This window comes from Leuresthes tenuis, unplaced genomic scaffold (assembly GCF_036924035.1).
Source record: "Leuresthes tenuis unplaced genomic scaffold, fLeuTen1.0.hap1 SCAF_24, whole genome shotgun sequence".
Classification (NCBI taxonomy): domain Eukaryota; kingdom Metazoa; phylum Chordata; class Actinopteri; order Atheriniformes; family Atherinopsidae; genus Leuresthes; species Leuresthes tenuis.
Genome location: NW_027325378.1, coordinates 17,687,739 through 17,706,880, shown reverse-complemented (window position 1 = coordinate 17,706,880; position 19,142 = coordinate 17,687,739). Strand labels below are relative to the sequence as shown.

Below are 19,142 nucleotides of genomic sequence, written 5' to 3'. Positions count from 1 at the left end.
ATCGGGCTGCAAAATCCTGAATGCGTCGCATTGGAAGCGTGTTTGCTAAATGCAGTCTGGCTTTGAGCGCAGTAAATCTGCTGTGTACGGCCGTTTTGCAGACTTTCTGCCACCCGAAAAATAAAAAAAAAGAAAGAGAGAAGAATACGGAGAAGGCAAATAATAATAATTAGCATTTGCATGGACGTTTGTTTCACTGCAGGCAGTGTGAACCACCTGACGTTTCCTGCTTTGTCTCAACCTAATTCCATGTGCTACATGCATTTTTGCCTTTCGAAAGACGCTGGAGAGGGAAAATTCTTGGGCGATAAAATCGTGGAGATAAAATGAGGAAATTATGTCATTTAAAATTGATGATTGTCATCATAATTTGGTACAAATGCAGCATCCCTGGAAGGCTGAGCCTATGAGGAGCTGTGTTAGTTGTGTTAAATCTATGCTCCTCAAACACTAATTAGAGAGAAAATCAGCATTTTACATATATTTACGCTGCATAATATCATTAAACAGCTCAAGCTTAAGCTGAATAATCATGGGAGCGCATCTCTCAAGCGGCTGTCATTCAAATTAACCTTCTCCAGATGCAGCATCGGATTCTGAGGCATCTGGGATGGACCGTCACACAGAGCCAGTTCAGTACTTCAGATCCACGCGACCCCCTAACCAGGCTCTGTGATACTAATGCAAAGCCATCAGATTCCTCATCTCTTTGTATCCTCAGTGCCAGAACAGCTTTCAGGAGCTGTGAGAAGGAATGAGGACGTTATGAAGTGAAAGCTTAGCTGCCCCGACTATTTTGGAATATGTTGCAGGCCCCAAATGCAACAATAAATGCATATTAATAAATGGGATTGTTGAAGTTGATAACAGAAGACACTGATTTTCTTTGGGTTAATGTCGACTGCAATAGAGCAAAGACCATCGAATGAATGCTATTCTCCATTTCTGACTTGTGGTCGTACAATAATGCCACATTTAAGACCATTCAGAGGCAGTTTGTGAACTTCAGTTCCTCGCTTCAAGGCCCCAGGGCCTCGTGAGGAACCTGCCCCTTGTGACAGTGAGCCGCGTGCGGGTTGGAAATAAAGGGAGCCAGCCAGAGCAACTCTTCACAGATCGGCTATTAAGCATCCACGAGGGAGCATGTGATTGTTTGGCGACACCTCTCAGCGCTCGCAGCTCGTTAATTTGGCCTCACAAGTTAAAAAGACGAGCTCCTGTTTTCTCGGCCTCGCGTCAACACCTTATCTTCCTAATCTTCACAGCCCGGTAATTTTCTTGTGGTTTGAAAATGTTATTTCACAGATCTTTTTTTTATGTTTATTTTTTTATTACTCTCCTTTTTTTTTTCTTCAGGTTTTCTCAAGAGCTTACGAGCTTCTGCTGCTGCTGCTGCTGCTGCTGCTGCTGCTGCTGCTTAGAGGATAACAACATAATCCAATAACAGCTACCTCAACGCCGGACTAGTTCCAGGAACTGGATGACCTATTCTTTATTTCTCTTTCTCAGTTTTCTTTTAATTTGAGGTTTGAGATTAGGTATTGAATCATCAATCATGATGAAAGAACACACTGTGTGTAAAACAGCTGGATATAGAAATCAGCTAATCCTAGCTTGACGGTGAAACCGATCACTCCATTTTCACTCTTTAATGCTAGCACTGATACTGAACTGACCACACACTCGTTTCTTCTTCCGTCTGCCTTAGTTGCTCTGAACGGAGGGGGACGAGGTGTAAATAATTACAGGTGGGAGACAAAGCTATATGAAAACATCTGTTCTAATTGGACATCATATCATGTGAACATTAATGCATCTACAACATCAACAATTGAGTGGAAAGCAACGTAAAGATCAGTAAAAAAGTGGCGCACTTCCGCAGGGAGAGGATGTTAGCAACAGCCTGCTTAAGTGGCAGGCAACCTTATGTCTGTTGTTTAAAGGACCGCGTAGATCCCAGTTGACATGCCACCCTTACAGAACATCTGTAGAACATCACAGAACTGCAGTGCGCGCACAAAAGAACATCTGTGTAGTAGCGGCTTTTCCACACATCCAGCCAGCTGATCCTCTGAGCCCATCAGGACTTTTGTTAGCTGGACAGCTTACTGGATAGATTTGGTTTGTTTTGTTTTGTTTTTTTTCACTGTCACGCAGTCGGCATTTTGAGATTAGACGTTTCATTCCCAGCTGATCAGCTTCTTGCCCTATGCTTAGCACACCCACCAGAATTGCTCCCGGCTTTTCCAAACTGAGAGCGCTCTGACCTCCGTCTGCTACAGCTAAGACACTGACGACTCATCAGCATCGCAGTCTCCAAATGAAGCAGTATGATGTCATTTGTCACTCGTTGAACCAGATAGTCTGTCACTTTAGGAGAACTTGGATCCAGTTCAGGATGAGGACTGGTTAATGCTGTTTGACAACATACATCTGGCGCAGTCATTAAACTTAGCTCTCTGACTGCGATGTTTTGTGTCTTATTATCTGCTCATCTTTGTGTCAGCATCATTGTTCCTGGTCCCTCACTTGAACAATAGGATGAGCAGTGTATTTATTTTTTTTTTGATGCGGTGATCAAATGCAGCGAGACAAAGGGTGCCACACAGTTCCACGTGATCAAACATGCACGTGCAGATCATACACACTCACATGGCCATGCCAAACTGCTCCAGCCACTTCTTTTTCAGCTCTTTGGTCTTGAAGAAAAACTCAAAGCCGTTCTGGCCCTGGTTGTGAGTGAGGTAGAATCCGTGGGACCACTGCAAAAGAAGAAGAAGAAAAAAAAAAAGGATTTATAGATCAATTTTGAGAAGGAGAAATGCAGCAGTGTCACATACAAACACCGGAGGTTTGAGTGAAAGACGAGCAGAGAAGAAGATGGATGAAGCAGGCAGGATGCAGGGAGACAGATGGAGACAAAGAGATGCAAAATGAAAGAGGGATGCTCTGGGGGAGAGCAAACACAAAGACTGACAGAGACAGACAAAACATAGAGGGAGAGCGTGAGTGAGAGGAGAAAACCAGTTTGAGATAGCCGCTGGGCATCAGACAGCGTGAACCGACCCAAGTAGTGAGTGGGCCTGTAATCAGCTACTATTATCCACTTCAAACGCTAAATATCAGTTCATTAGCCTCTGAGTCAACACAGTTCTGTTTTTTTTGTTGCTTTTTTTAAAGATAGCATTACTAAACGGATGCTTGCAGGATGCACTTTTAATGGCTTCCGGTTGTGTTATTGAACTTTTAAACTCTCAGCTCTGAAGGCTGAAACGAGCCGAGCTCACAGTGCTGCTGGTGAGGCTCAGAGGGGGGGGGTGCAGAGCCACAGAGAAATGAAAGCGGTGCTCTTCAGAAGCATTCCCAGTGGACACCAGGACCTCCACTCAGCAATGATACCATCCAGCTACTAATTTTTACAGAGAGAAGAAGGAGGTGTTTGTTTGTCTCTTTAAAACGAATACACTCGCAGGTCGATATCAAGTATTTCTCTGCAGATTCTCACACACTTTGAGGTGTCTTCCATCATCTTTGTGACAGTAAGCAGTATTTGTCCTCATTAATATCAAACCATGTATATATACATATATAAATGTAAAAACAATCACAGCTAACTACTTGCACTACTGGTATGCAAACTACTAGCAGAATACAGAGGACACCAGGGATCAGTATTTCTTTGGGCTATTATGGACTTTTAGCTTCATTTTCCCTTTTTTTCATGATCTAAATGTTCCTGGATTATGAAACATGATATGACATAAGGGGATGTCTTGCTGATGTGGTAGCGGCCGTTTTTTGTTTCTTTGAAAGGAATTCGTACCAAAATGGAAGCTAGAGGTCTGATGTCATCAGTTTCCCACCTATCGTTTCTCTTCCCCCGTTCACATCCCCGCACTGCTGAGATGACGCATCGCCTAATATCCACACAAATTTCCTTTTAAATTGAACTCTTGTCCATCAACGCACAAAAGCGGTGCGTATAAATACCAGCAGACCGGATTTCGAGTCGGGCGTCGGCGTACTTGGTCCACGAATCAATTGGTGGGTCGCAAAGATCTGTGTCAAGACCAACGGCTTTTAATCCAAGATGACACTCACTCGTTGTACTCCCCAGTCCCGCCACCGGCGGCAGCCACGATTTAATGTTGCCTTTGTGATGAAGGTTCTTACTTGTTTCCTTCAAGCAGCCACTGTCACCTCCATCATCTCCAACATAAATATGCCCTCAAACAAACGGCATTATATCCGCCATGTCAGAGGTGAATCGGAAAAAAGAAGCCTGTCAGTCTGAGCCTTCTGATGTGGGCTATTTACAGCATCATTATTACCCAAATCAATCTTTTTTCTTGGCACGCCTTGGATATCACTCCTCATTATGATTGGCAATGTTTCTCCCGACTTGGCACTTAGTATTCGCTCTGTGTGTGTGTGTGTGTGTGTGTGTGTGTGTGTGTGTGTGTGGAGTCAGGCCCAAAGCGAGGTTTAATGATAGCACCATCTGGGAGGAGGCAGACTGCTCCAGTCTGACACTGTTTCGGGTGTGATGCTGCAAAATGAAAAAGAGAATGTAAAACAAGCACGGCAAATTATTTCTAACTGTTTTCTGTTAATTATTTTGTTGTTTGTGTTAAGAGCCTGGAAGGTTTCTTTCTGCACGCTGCTCCTTGAGGCCGTGCGGCGGGGGGGTGGGGGGGGGGGGGGGGGGGGGGGGGGGTTCAGAGCGCAGGAGGCGGGTCGTTACAGGTGCTTAAAAAAAACCCCCGAAATGTCAAGAAACAAGTTGAACTTCATTTTCATTCGGTTTTATGGGCCGGCTTTCACCTGATGAATTGATATGGCTGCTCATTATGCAGATAACGCACTGTTAATTGGTTTGTCCAACCAGTAGTTCTAAAACGTGGTTTTAGAGCTTTGCTGACTCAGTCATAAAGACACGATAATGAGCTCGACGGTGCAGGACTTGCCTTCGTTATGGCAGGCTGGGCTGTTAGGAGGCACATGGTAATAGGAAGCGTTAGTTGTTGTTTAAATCACTTTTACAAGCTGTAAAATGAAAAGAAATGGTGAAAGCAGGACCCAGGGTAAACGCACTGTTCTGATCCGCCGTGGCCCGGTATCTGCGGGTGAAATCAAGCGCTTCAAAGCTCTTTTAAGCGGTCCTGAAAAAACGAGCGAATCACGGCTGAAAGTGGGACGCTGCTTCCTGGAAATCATGGCTCCACATAAAATTAAAGTCTGAGTGTTAAAGACCCGCTGAGGATTCAGAGGGAGCCTAACAATCAGTCCCAAAAAAGGGAAACATCTTCATGATGAATAAGAACCAAAAGCGAGGTGCAAGTCACACTTCTGTGTCATCTGTGACAAATCTGATCTCCGGAGCGTTAACGGTTGAAAAAGAGCCAAATGACATTTCCTTTTTCTTCTTCAGATCTGTTCTTTTGTCTTAATTCTCTGTAGTAGTGCTGCAGAACCCCCCCCCCCAAAAAAAAAAACGCATCTCGACAGTTTGCTGTGACATTGTGAGACGTTTTCTCAACATAATCTGCAAGAGAAGCAGCTTTGGTGTTTTCTTCCCCATTTTAACAGAGACGAACACCCCCCCCCCCCGGTGTGAAACTTCACCGCCGCATCCTCGCCAAAAGCACAATCAACTTACGTTCCTGGATTGGGATAGAAAGCTCTAAACACTGACACAACACTGTATTTTCTGTAGGACCTTTGCTTTTTCTTCTTCTTCTTTAAATCGGTGATGTTAGCATGAACTTTCTATCGAGCCCCGACCAGAGCCAGAGTATCATGATGGCAGCTGAGGTGTTCCACATGCTTAATCCGCATCAACATCAGAACACCAGGATTAAACCCTCCCCCCTGCTTTTTGATTCTTACGTTTGAAAGTTGTTTCCTTGTGTTTCAGTTTTGCTTCATGCTCTCTTCTAACTCTTTACTTCCTCTTTGGTTTTGTGAAAGCTTTAATCCCCGTGTTTTTAATTCTTGGTTCTAGTTCCGTTTTCTCCTGTTTCTGTTGAGTTCCCTTAATGTCCACAGCTTCCCTGATCCCGTGTCCGATTCCCGTGTCACCACCACCCGTTCTTGTTCCTCGTTAACTGGCCTTCTCAGTTCACGTTCCTTGATTTTTCTCAGTTCTGCGTCAGATCCTCGTCGTGCCATCTCTGTGGGCTTCATGTGAGTTCTTGCTTTAACAGTCTGTTTTTCGCATGCCTCCTGCCTGTTTTGTCACACGTTTGGGGTTCTGCTTCGATGAGTCACTGCAAAGCACCTGAAGCGCGTTCATGTTGCATGTAAAAGGACACCAAACTGTGTCTATGCATATATATACTCACCTCCGGTTCTCGAGGGCAGGTTTTAGACGTTTCCCTGCTTCAGATCCTGATTCAGATCAATGCATCATTAGCAGGCTTGTGCAGAACTTAACAATCTTTTGAAGAGATCCAGTTCATCTGAATGAACGCCCTCGAGTACCGGATGTGGGCATCCCTGCTCTAGGAGTTGGAGACTCGAGGCTCTAGAAACAAAATGGCCTAAAAAACTATGTGTGTAGAAAATGTGGCTTAGCTGCACTCAATATCTACCAGACTTCACTGATTCAAGATCAGTCAGCCTGGTAAGTGAGCTATTAAGCTATTACACCCATGTCTTTTTTCCTCATAATTTCAAATTTACACAAAGAAAGTAGTTCCAAGTCTCGCCAGCAGCTGCTTGTGGGGGTGTCGGGGATCTCGCTGACATCGCTGAACAAACTGAGACCCCATGGATGCCAAACCGACAGCCATTCTTAAGGCAATCAATGAGCCAAATAAACAACGGCCCACGTGTGTGCCCACCTTTCGGTTGTCCTTGTCGGATGTGGGGTTGTTGGTGATCTTGAAGTGGTGCAGATCGATCACCTCTTTCATCTCGTAGTTGTCTCCTCGCCGCTTACAAACAATCACAGCAGCGTCGAACAGGAAGATATGCCTGTAGAACAAAGATGTCAAAGTCATTAAAAGCAAATCTATCACGGGCTGCTGGGGTTTTTTTTAGCGCCTGACTGACATCATTCTGTTTTGCTACTGATGCAAATAATGTTGAAGGGTAAAGAAATTCCAATATAGATAAACTGTCATATTCAATTTCAATTCAAACCAGTGCTGCCACGGGTTGTAGTAAATTGGTACTAACTCTGTAATTAGCAGTGATTCATCTTAATGTAACGGCAAGATTCTTTGTAATTTTGTAATCTGTTTAGAAACATGTACAGCAATTATTATTATTATTTTTTTAAAGGCAAAAATGCTCCATATAAATGTAAGGTTACTCAACCAGCTGAGCCTTCCCTTTGAGGAAGGTAGCATTGTGGGTGATGTGATTGTGAGCTCTTTTGGGAGGTTGGCTGCAGCTGAAGAATGTGTCCCGACAGAGATGCTGGAATTACTCGTAATAATCTAACATAAAGCGTCCAGATGGGCCCAGATTTCAGCCTAACGTTCCTACATGTTGTTCACCATGTTCAGTGTCTCTTAACTGGAAATCAAGACTTAACTGTAGCACTGTATGTGCTACAAAGAAAACACTCAAAGAGCGATTCCTTCTTCGTGATTCAGTGGCAAGGAAAGCTCACTCAGCTGTAGAACTGTGGATCAAGAATCCAGGCGTTTCATGTTACCTTCATCGTTTGGGGCACATCTGCTAATTCAAAACCACAACATGCATGACTTCTGATGAGATTACCTAAAAATGTTACCTATCGTACGAGTAGCGGTACAGTTGGGAGTGAGACGGTTGAGCTGGGACAACAAATGTGACCCCTGCAGAGACTTTTTCCCTTTGGGAGCCCAGCTTTCACACCCACACATACCAGTGGCTGCAAGAAGCTTTATCTGGGTTTGTGGTTGGTTGTACTCTGGGAATTCTACTTCAAAATCAGCTAAATGACCCCCCCCCCCCCCCCCCCCCCCCCCCCCCCCCCCTCGCCCAAAAAGGCATGCATCTGTTAGCATGCTATTCAATAGCAATGATTTTATTCTGTGCAAAAACAAAGGTTTGTCTCGAGCTAAATACTTTGGCAGGTTTCCAGGCGCCAGCACATGATTCTGGTTTAACTCCGTCTCAGGCCAACGTCTTACCTGTCCTGTTTAGCCCGTTTGTCTACCGAGGCCACCCGTACCTCTCCGTCCCCCTTAGGTCTCCCGTACTTCTTCAGAGGCTGATTCTAAAGGAAAAGAAAGAAGAGAGAGAGAGAATTGGTTCTGAGGAAGAGCAAAAACCAAACAAAAAAACGACATCGGCGTCTCGTTATTCGTTGCAAGCGTGGGACTCACCAGATTCTCGATGGATCTCTGGTACTGATCTATTTCTCGCAGCGTCTCGTTGTCCCTCTTGACCTCATTTACGTACTGAGCCAAGTCCTGCTCGCACAGCAGAAAACAACGAGTCTCTTTTTGTGATTTTGTGCTACAGAGAGGACTAAAGACACAACTCTCAGCTTTACTAAACAGCTCGTCATGGTTACAAAACGAAATTGACTTAACTCCTTTTGGAGAGTTTTTCTTTTTGTTTAATGGCCTTATGTGTGTAAACGTGGATTCATACGTTTGAACGTTTGAGACTGAGACTGAAACACGTAGACAGAAAATGGGCAAACTGATGAAGTACCTTCATGGCGTCTAAAGCCGTCCGTAGATTACTCTTGTCAGTGGCGTCGTGAGTGTGCTTCACCAGCTCCTATTGGACAGGAAGGAACGGAGACAAAAACCAGACAATGAAGGTGAAGATTCATGTAAAAAACAAAGATACCCGGGACCGCTGTCATTCTGCTGCAAAGCATACAGAAAAGCCACATGTAACATGTGAACGTGAGGCTGTGGCTTCCGATATGAAATGAAAACGGCTGCTGCAAAGCCAACCTCGATCTGAAATGAATCAGATACGGCGTATGTGTGTGTGCTCAAGTGTGCATCTGAAATGACTTGTGCTGCAGTGTAAACAAGACATCTAGACCTCAGCAGTGAGGGATAAGGATGGATGCCACGCATGCACGTGCCCACATGCACGCACACGTGCACAACGAGCCGCTGAGGGAGATATACTGTATACATCTGCTTGGCATTGCTCAAATCCCCAGAGTCAGTCGAGCTCAACCTGGGCATTATTATCACCGGCGAGACGACAGAGGCCTGTTTATCAAGCCTTGCTCCAACTTCTGCACATCCTCCGAGATACGGGGGACGGGAGCGGCCCCCTGCTGATAGCGAGGGCCGTGCATGACGGGTTCGTTGAGGGAATCGCATCCCTGCGGTTGACTATCGCAGGCAGCGAAAGATTGATTACAAAAAAGGGGGAAAAAAAGGGCTGAAAAGAATGGGTCGTTGGGGAGTGACGAGACATTAGCTGTAGAGATTCTGCCTGTCACCACGTGAGAAACTGACCCAGCAGATGCTTTATACGGCGCAGTTAGCTACTCCACATCTGTTCCACGGGGATCTCGGCCCACGTCGGCAACACACATTGTTCTGGGTTTTTTTTTTTTTTATTTGTGTCAAATGCAAACGCCAGAGAAATTAAATCAGGGGGTTTCAGAGAGCCTAATTAAGGAATATTCATGGAAGCCTTTTGGAATTGACAAGAAAGAAAGAAAGAAAGAAAGAAAGAAAGCACACGGCACTTCAAAAAAGGAAAGAACGCAGCGTTCAATTGACCCTGCTGTTGACATGCAAGCGTGTGTGACATCCCAAAATGAATAATGCCTCAAAGAAGCATTCTGAGCTATGAAAGCAAATGAAAACATCTAGTGTTTTTTAAGCTTTTCAGATCAAATCGTGTTGAAATGTTTTTTTGGGAATCAAAATGCAAATCAGACAACATCTATCCCTGCTGCTGGCTTGTTACTGTTATAGACCCTCCTCCATCTGAATGTGTCATCCTTAAATGAAATACCACCTTAAAGTGGTAAACAACTTAGAACTGCCCTGTTTCACATGGGTTACATTTGATCCTTTGTCAACGGTACAATAGGAGAAAGGGGCTCTTTTGGTTGAGAAAGTTGTTTAAATGTATGAGGCTTCCACAGTTAGCTGAATTTAAGTTTCCACATTCAGATTCTTGCCTCTTGAAAACTGCTTTCCCTCTCTGTTTGTCCGTCCTTCCAGTTGTTTGTCTTGTTCCCTCTGCTGCCCTCTCCTTCACTACTCACTTCGCTTTCTCTATTTTTTATTTTTTCCTCTCTCCTCCTGGCTGATTGTCTTGATCGGATTACAATTATGCGGGGGTCATTTAAAACTCAGTCATAAAGAAGATACAGGAATAGATGAGACGAGCCTCCTCAGTCTGGAGGACGACTGCAGGGAGAAGGGAGGGAAACATGGTCAACACTGCCTCCGGTGGACAAATTGAGTAGTGGCGGTCAGTTCTCTTGAACATAAAGTCTAAAATTAAGCTCCTTCATTCCCTAAGAGTCATCTTTAAAGCCACTAATGTCCCTTACATTTACACTGTCCTCTAATCTGACTGTAGATGACATCATATACAGCCACAAAAGTCAAAGTTCTAGAGTTTAATTACACATGTAGTTTTGCACAGTGTACAGGGGCACTTTCGACTGTTGCTACATGATTTAAAAGTACACCTGTGTTGCTGCTGTTCCAATGTGCTAAGCTTCTCTCAGGCGGCCTCCAGAGTGTTTCACAGATTTGCTCAGAAAATACAGCCATAACTGGTTCGCCAACATTCCCGGCATCAACTTAAGGGATGACAGCTGGACGCCAAGATCACACACACGACCTTTATGGCAGCAACAGTGCAGAAAGAGGTAAGAAAACACTGTAGTGCCGTACCTGCAGGAGGAGATGATACTTCAAGACCCGCTGCATAGGAACAACGAGCAGATCTCTCAAGGTGAATTTGCCAGAGTTGGCTCTCTTTGAACATTCCTGTACACAGAGAAGGAATCGATAGTTTGCAAAATATAAATACATCCTATTGAGAATACCACTTTGACCGTCTTGCGGTAAGAAAAGGTTCACTATGACCAAAGCTTCAGAGACTGCTTTGCATCAGTCTATGCTGTCAGCTGCATTATCATCCCCTGCAATGCCTCATGTGCTCACTTGAGGGCATTCTCTAACCACTCTGAGAAGCTGAGAGCTGAATACCTGGAACGGCCACACTAAATAACCATCTATTCACCACCCACTTAAAAGCAGCCATGAAACTGTTTACCTCTAGCTTCATGCGTACGTCCTCTTTGTTTTTGCAGATGTCATCGAGGCTGGCAATGGCTGTCTCCACATGGCTGCAGTATTTCCCATAGATCAACAAACTGCAACGTATCGAACACATAATGACACAAAAGAAGGGCGACAAGTTGGGGTACCTACTCTGCTCTGGTTTAGAGGGCCAAATCCCTTTAGGCTTTGTGGAAACCTTAAAGATATGTGACACGAGAAATAATAAATACTGACAACGGAAGGTGCTACAAAGGGGATGGTGTACCTCTCTTTGAATGTGACAAAGATCTGGTAAAGGTTCTGGGCACTTCTGTGGTGAACGGAGTCTTGGATTTCCAGCAGTAAACACTTGTGCACTTTAACCAGGTCCTGAAGAAACAAAAACAAACCAATAATGCAGGTCATCCAGTTCCGTTACTTTGATTTAGGCAAGCAATTCACAAATATTTGCCTTGGAATTCACAAAAGCAAGTGTGTGTAACAAAAAAAACAACAAAAAACTGCTCAGCAGAACTCCCTTAAGCCTAACGTTATGCCCTTGAATTACTTGTAACAGTCAAACAAAATATAATACTCAGAATTCTATTAAATAACCCACTAAAAATGGTCATTACCCTGAAAAACTAATTTCAGAAACTGGAACTTAAGAAATATTTCAGTTAAACTTTCATTTGACATTTTAATGCCACATTAAATTCAATCACTGGCTCTCTTTTAACAGAAGCTTGCAATTACTCCCACAGGCAAACACTGACTTTACTGAAAGTAAAACACTGTGTATTAACTGTTACTCTTTTTAGCCATGTTTAAAAATATAACTTCTTTTTTTTTAGCCACGTTAACTGTTGGTCTACAAGCATTTGGTTTAGTTGTGCCTTTTAATTTAGTCCTAATAAGAAAACTCTAGGAAGGCAACATGCTAAACCAACAGTAAAAACACAAAATTTTTTCCGACTAGCATGTTAGCATTGTCATTATTAGCCCACTAGCATGTGGATGTTAGCATTTAGCTCAAAGTACTGCTCTTGTACTGGACAGCCAGCACATTCAGAATTGGTAGAACTCTCAAATTGTATTGAATGTAATGTAACAATTATGTCAGTTTAAGTAAATGAAAGATGTATGAATCATTGTGCTTCAGTTTGCAAAATTAGTATTTGTCAAGCTAGTGTTAAATTTAAGCCATTGTCATTTGAATTATTTACACCTGTATTCTTCCTACTGTGATACCTAAATATCATCAGTTGAAAATGTAAATTGAATGTAAGGTAGCCTCGCAGAATTGTGAACTCAAGTTGGACACGTTCAAGGACAATGACTCACCGGAATATTCACAAACACCTTCTCCATCTCAGTCAGGCTTAAAAACATGGTGAGGGGCATCATAAAGTGCTGCGGGAGAGAGAAAGAATGGAAGGGAATGAAGCTCGTTCCTCTGGAGTAAAAGTGGGAAAGTCATTTCGTGCGAGCTGCTATTATATTAAGGGGCCAAGTTGCAAAGAGCTGCAGTAAGCAGAAACAACGAGGACTGTCTGGGTCACGAAAATAATCTCATTTTCAGAGCTTGCAATTTAATGATTTCTTCTCAGAAAACTCCCACCACATAGTCAACTTTACATCTCAAAGGAGCGGGCGAGCACAAACTAAATTCCACCGTCCGCTTCATATCAAAAGTCATCTACTGAGACGCTCCGCTGGGAAATCAGGCGAGGGCTTTTTGCAGATGTGAACATACACAAGAGGGAGAAGACAAGTAGCTGTGGCTGGAGGGGTTTGGAGATGGCGGGCCTCCCACAGTCCTGTAAAAGTGCAGGGTAAGGTGGAAAGCTTCCAGAAGAAAAAGGCTTCCATCGATGTTATGGACTCTTTGGGCACTTTCTGAAGGGCCCAAACGATCCACTGTTAAGGATCCCTAACAAGTAAATGTTTTGGAAATAAAAAGTGAGCAAACTGTTAAACTACTCATTATCTTTTCCCATCATAACCTCAGAAACTGGTTCTCACAGTAAGCCTGTTTCAGCTTTTGATAGCGCAGGTTTTATGGGTCAATAGATTTCCTGTGCTTTCAACATCCTTTTACTAAACATCCATTAGTGGGACTACCCACTAATCCACCCAGACAAAGTTTACTCTCATTTTTGATCACACTGATTCAGTCCGGTCAAACCAAGATTTTAAAAAAAAGGAACAGCCCCCTTCACATATTTAAGGAAATATGAAGATGCTCATCCACAATAGCAGCTTGTTTCGGTTAAATTTGAGCAAACATGTTGCAAGATTGTTAGATGAGAGTTCACTGGGAAGGCTACGGGGAATGGTCATAGCTAATAGGAGCTGGGGGAGGGTGCCCTGTGAACTCTGTGGTCAGTTGCAGGCCCACGCAGCTTGTCAGCATTCAACGGGGCATGAAACGGGGACTTTGATTTCCTCCCATAAGCACCCTGTGTTTGTCAGAGCCACCTCATCTTTTTGCCATCGTGGAGGTTCTGAAAGCAAACTTTGTAACACTAAGTCATTTGTGGTTCTTTTATAATAAATAGCACCTTCGCCTGAGGTTTGAGACTGTTCCAGTCTGGAATAAAAAGTAACATCTGCAGCATCTGCAGCAAACAGGACTACAGCAATCTATGCACGTCTCTGTTAAAAGGTTAAAAACATCTGCTGTCAGTAAACGTCTAAGCTAACGTAGCTAGTAGCATGCTACTGTAGAGTATCCCCCTGATCTGGTGGTAATTCGTGTGATGCGAGTACATTAAATGCCTAATATACTTGTCAATTCGAGTAGACTGCTTTAGAAATGTGGACATACATTTCCAGACAGGACCAAGAAAGCATTTATGAGGAAATGTGGTGTCAAGACGAATCTGAAGCCCCAAGTTTTTGGCTCACAGGGAGCACTTTTCCATATGTTCACCTCATTATTGAAAACTCCAGACACATTTAGCTTGTCCTTCTGTTCCAGTAACCCCATGCAGGAAAAGAATAACATGTCTTCTTTAACTACACACTAAAAATGTTTTGTCAGTGTATTTCTGAGCACTTAAACAAGTGCAACAATGCCATGCAGAGCCATACAGCTCTGGACGGTAACAAATACAAACAATAAAAAAAAAAGAATAGTTACAACGAGCATAAAAGACCACAACTGAGGACACTAATCAACCACCTATAAACAAAGTCTGTTAAATGGGCCGCATCACACCGAACTAAAAGGAAGAGAGAAAATATAAGTCTTTAAGTCTGATTTAAAATGACCAACAGCAAGGCAGGATTCATTATGTAATGGAAGAGCTTGGCCTTTGGATTTAAGAAGTGAGTGAGGAACTGAAAGTAAGAAGTGTAATGATGACCTATGTGACCAGGTAGCAGAAAGAGGGGTCAACATGTCAGCAGTGTGCGCAGGACCAGGAAGGGCTTTCAGTCCCCAGTCCGCAGCTCAGTCAGAAGTGGAATGATGTTTATTCCAGTTCCAGGAAATCTACCGACTGAGTTCTGTACTAATTGTAGTGTGGAAAGGTTGAATCATTTGTTGAAACATTGAAAGTTACAGAGTTACAGCAGTCCAATAAAAACATGGATGACTGTTTCCAGGTTCTGGTGAGATAAAGATATTTAGAACTTGTTTATATTGCTAAGCTGATCAAAAACCGCCCTTCACAACACACTTAAGATTAAAATTTCAAGCATTATAAAGTAATGCGATGTCCTCACAAAGGCAGCCACTAGTTATTCTGTGCATACCTTCTCTATAGACTCCAGGGTCTCAGTGTATTTCTCCTCTGTCTGCTTGATCTCATTTAAACAGCAGCTCCTGATGTCAGTCTCCGCCTGCTTCTGGAACGCCTACGGACACACACACACATTAACACACTCGTGTGTCAGCACTGTGGGCTGACGGACTGTTGAGTGTCCAACCAGATGTAGCTGATCCAAGCCCCTTAGCAAGGTCAGGAGTCGCACAAGCTCGCTAGAATGTCTGCCAAAATATGAGAGAACGGGAGATGCTTTTTTTTATGCATGAATGGGCAAAAACGTGGCAAATTAACTCGGCTTAAAAAAATGATTCTGCATCTTCCGGTTCAAACAGCAGCAGGAAAACATGACTTTTATGTAGCACGGAACACAGAGGGTAAAACTGAAGGAGAAAACCTCAGAATACTATCATTCAGTATTCATTATTTAAATATTATGTAATTTTTATTAAATAGGATGTAATCTGTTGCATTTATAAGACTTTTTGAAGGACACAAAGAAAGACAATACAGTGTAGGTGTGCTCAATCTGTCTTTGTACGCCGTCTTTTCTTTGTTTGGATACAAATGAGGTGAGAAGCTAATGCTAATCGAGGTAGCTTTATGCATCTTTAAACAGTTACAACATAAAAGGTGGATGTAATGTCAATCAAATAATTGTCATTCGTGTGTAATTGTGTAACTACATTGCCAGCATGCTAAAAAATGTGGCTAACGTGGGACTAGCTTAGCTCAACGTTAGGCAAAAAAGTGAAGCTGAGAGGAGGGAAAAAAACAAGAAAACAGCTAGCCTGGAATAGTTCCAATGCTACTGTGAGCGCTAAAGCTCAAGTGCAAACATTTCATATCTTGTTTATTCAGCATGTAAAAGTAGAAATGACAAGTTGAACTTTGTTTGTCTGTTGCTGAATATGATTATTTATCTTTTGGCAATAAGGAGAAAAGATGCCATGTCACCGTCGGTATCGGTGAGTAAAGTTATAAAGGGGTGCACAAACCGGAGGAGGAATGACTTCTGTCTTCATCAGGTCCTCATAGATCTCGCCACCATCTTCATCATCGTACACGCAGTCATACAGATCCTCCTCATCGTCCACCCCATTCTCGCTGCAGTACATGTAAAAGAAGCACGTTATGCTAAAGACGGAAATGCATACATGTACATCTACACCGATGCTGATCCTGAGCTCGACAAAGAGAGGGTAAAAGCTTTCATCATCATGATAACCAAGAGACGCACGCCATTTTGTTTTTACTCATGTGGATTTCAAGACTTGGCAACAGATGTTGTTATCAGGGGACAACATCTAATCATCCTTGCACATTTTAGCTTGTTGGTGCAATTGCGTGGCGACATAGTGCCTTTGGCAAAGAAATCCTAAGAAATCTAATTGATTATGATGAAGTGTCACTGTCCAATAACACGAATGCATGATGGTATTTCTGTTTCTGCTGTACATTTTTTCCGTAGACGAACTGGATGCCTGTATGTTCCACAGTAATGATCCTTTTTTTTTCCCTGCTATATTGTGGCATCCAACCCGAATCGGTCTAATAACTTCTCTCTTGCACGCATTATGACCTTGAGCACTTTGCAGATGCAATGTTGTCATTCGGGTCAGATCAGTCAGCTCAACGGGAAGATGACGGCTCGTTATGTGCTTCCATGTGAGCCTCTGTTGAACACAGAGCAGATGGGCTTTGAGAACAGAAAACGGCTCTGTTCAGGAACATTCCCACATCCTCCCATCTTACTGCAGGCTGCTGTCAGCACGCCGTTTACCTCTGTCACTCTGAGTGGGCTGCTTCCTGTACAACAGGAGCCATCAGGGCGAAACACAGAACAGAGGGCCGTGTCACTGTGAGGAATCCTAACATCATCATTAGTTTCTTTCCCTCTTTTGGCTTCAATTATCACACAGCTTACATAGTCTCGACTTTCGATATATCAAATTTTTTTTAGTTGGAATGATTTGATGGTTTCTGTTTCAAACCTAAGTGATTTCCAAAGGCCCACAGGAGTCCCCCCAGTCTTCGTTTTCAGCTGACCTGGTTAGTTCAATGTTCCGCTGTGGCTCCCTCAAGTTCAAACTCTTTGAACCACAGCCCTTTATTGTTCGTGCACAAAAATCTGCAACATTTTCACAAAGCGTGCGCGTTGAACGGGGCTTGAACAACAAATGACTCAGCCACAGTCCCACGCAGCTTGTGGACAACTGAGAAAAGAGTGGGACAAACACGTGTTGAGGGCCTTGAGGGGAGGTGGCAGCCTTCCAGTCAACACCCAGGGAACAAATGGTGTGGGTTTTTTTTTTTAGAAATACAGATTTTAAAGAGGTAGGTAGGGAAACTAGAGGCTGACTGAACAAAATAATGAAAGATCTTGTTATAAAATAATCACGGCGGGACGTACTCTATCAGGTCCTCCAAGTGATTGTAGATTTCCTCGTCTTCAACGCTGTCCTCAGTGGGAAAGGGTCTGTGAAGGGAAGACCAAGAGATAAGACTGTTTCAATTCACCGCTCATTTTCTACCGTTTTGCATTATGTCCTTTCACGTCAGAATACCTGATTCCAGTTTGCTGTGCAACCATGGTGTGGGAAAGTTTGGACAGCGTGTCCATGACCTGGAACAGAGAGATTGGATGTGTTTAGGACTGCTTTTCACATTAGACAAAGTCTGAAAGGGAAGAGCTGAAACAGGAAAGCTGCAGTTCTACATGGAGGCACATGAGGGCAGCATTTTCTCATACTTCCTCTGTGAGTGAATGAAAACACAGTGTTGCATTTCAATGCTGCAAATCCAACCGCACGTTGCAAACTTATTCTAGTCGACACAAGGGACGAATACATTCTCCAATATGTTATAACTGCTGTGCTTTGACTTCCAACAAAGGGCATAAACTTTTGTGTAGCATCAGAGGAAAGGCAGCGTCACAAACCCTAATCACTAATTGATCGGGCTCAAAAGTCAACCATGTGTACCCATGAGCTGCCACAATTACTAACAGTATGACACATCATTTCACACTGCTGTGCACAGGGCTGCCAGTGCCCTTGACCCTGCCTTTGCACGCCCGAGCGAGCGAGTGTGCGAGAGGCGAGCGTGAGACTTGCCTAACTAATGACCACTGAACTCATCTTGTGAGTCCAGCTTAATTAACTGGGTTCAAACCCAAAAGGGAGCTCTATTCATTCATGTTGTGCACGTCTGTGCGTGGGTCAGGCCGGCGGCGCGCTCTCATTCACAACAACACGTCGCAGACGTAACGTAGACAAATCGCCCCGGAGCGTGCTCTCCACCATCCATGCGGATCACACAACTGGCCGTTTCCCTTCCCCCTCCGGCAAATGGAGTAAACAGCGGCGCGCTACAGACAGACACAGAACCACGTTGTTTCTGACAACATCCTAAAAGCATCAAACTGGAGATATATATACATTTATCTTTTAATATTCGATCATTATTGCAGTTTTCTGACCAGAGGGATGCACTCTGGATGAGCAGACTGTTGTGGGTCCGCTTCACAGTGACTGACATTCTATGCTTCTTAAATCAGTCAGATCCTGTATGCGGTGAAGCATTTAATCATCGCCAACATCGGACGCAGCGGAGGCACATTAATAGCACCCCGGCTAACAAACCAGAGCCGTGCTCATCAGTTGTAGCTAATCATCAAAGGGAAATATCAGTGGTGAGGCGCTGAACGGTGGGAGGATGCAGCGTGTTTGCTCTGCAGCAGAGGGTGACTGCACATCACAAGAGGAGGCGTAACGACGTTTGACGCGTGCGCTTACAGTCGTTTTAAACTAACTGTAAAAAAACTCGGTTAATGTGCTCGCAATAGCTTTTAATAAGAAGCACACTTGTCAGATTAGAGTTGTGCCTTTTGGATTTCCTTTACAGCCACCACAAACTCAACAAATAAAGTATGACAGCCTTTAGCCTGAGAGACGGAATTCGGGGTTTGCAAAAAAAAAAAGAAGAATGTTAAGCACTTTGTGCTGCCTCTTAATCGTATTGCTTTGGGTGCCAAGACATACACTGGGTGCACCATTACTAAGCAGATTGTACTCCTCAGGAATAACTTACTGTTGAACAAATACAATGACTCAAAGTCAGTCCAAACTGCTACCGAACCTCAAACCACAAAGGAGCTGAATCT

The 19,142-nt window shown here is 43.6% G+C and overlaps 1 protein-coding gene across 2 annotated transcripts in view; it reads right to left on the bottom strand.

The window, feature by feature from the left end:
• Positions 1–19,142, bottom strand: part of LOC140284897 (guanine nucleotide exchange factor VAV3) — a 79,460-nt gene that overhangs the window by 21,351 nt on the left and 38,967 nt on the right. For both annotated transcript variants that reach the window (XM_072378913.1, XM_072378914.1), the window contains exons 3-15: positions 17,545–17,603; positions 17,391–17,456; positions 15,976–16,084; positions 14,967–15,068; positions 12,549–12,617; positions 11,491–11,594; positions 11,218–11,317; positions 10,833–10,928; positions 8,656–8,724; positions 8,322–8,408; positions 8,127–8,212; positions 6,846–6,978; positions 2,653–2,762 (exon numbers count right to left, since the gene is read on the bottom strand). In XM_072378913.1, the coding sequence (XP_072235014.1) occupies positions 2,653–2,762; positions 6,846–6,978; positions 8,127–8,212; positions 8,322–8,408; positions 8,656–8,724; positions 10,833–10,928; positions 11,218–11,317; positions 11,491–11,594; positions 12,549–12,617; positions 14,967–15,068; positions 15,976–16,084; positions 17,391–17,456; positions 17,545–17,603 (1,190 nt within the window). The remainder of the gene's footprint in view (positions 1–2,652; positions 2,763–6,845; positions 6,979–8,126; positions 8,213–8,321; positions 8,409–8,655; positions 8,725–10,832; positions 10,929–11,217; positions 11,318–11,490; positions 11,595–12,548; positions 12,618–14,966; positions 15,069–15,975; positions 16,085–17,390; positions 17,457–17,544; positions 17,604–19,142) is intronic.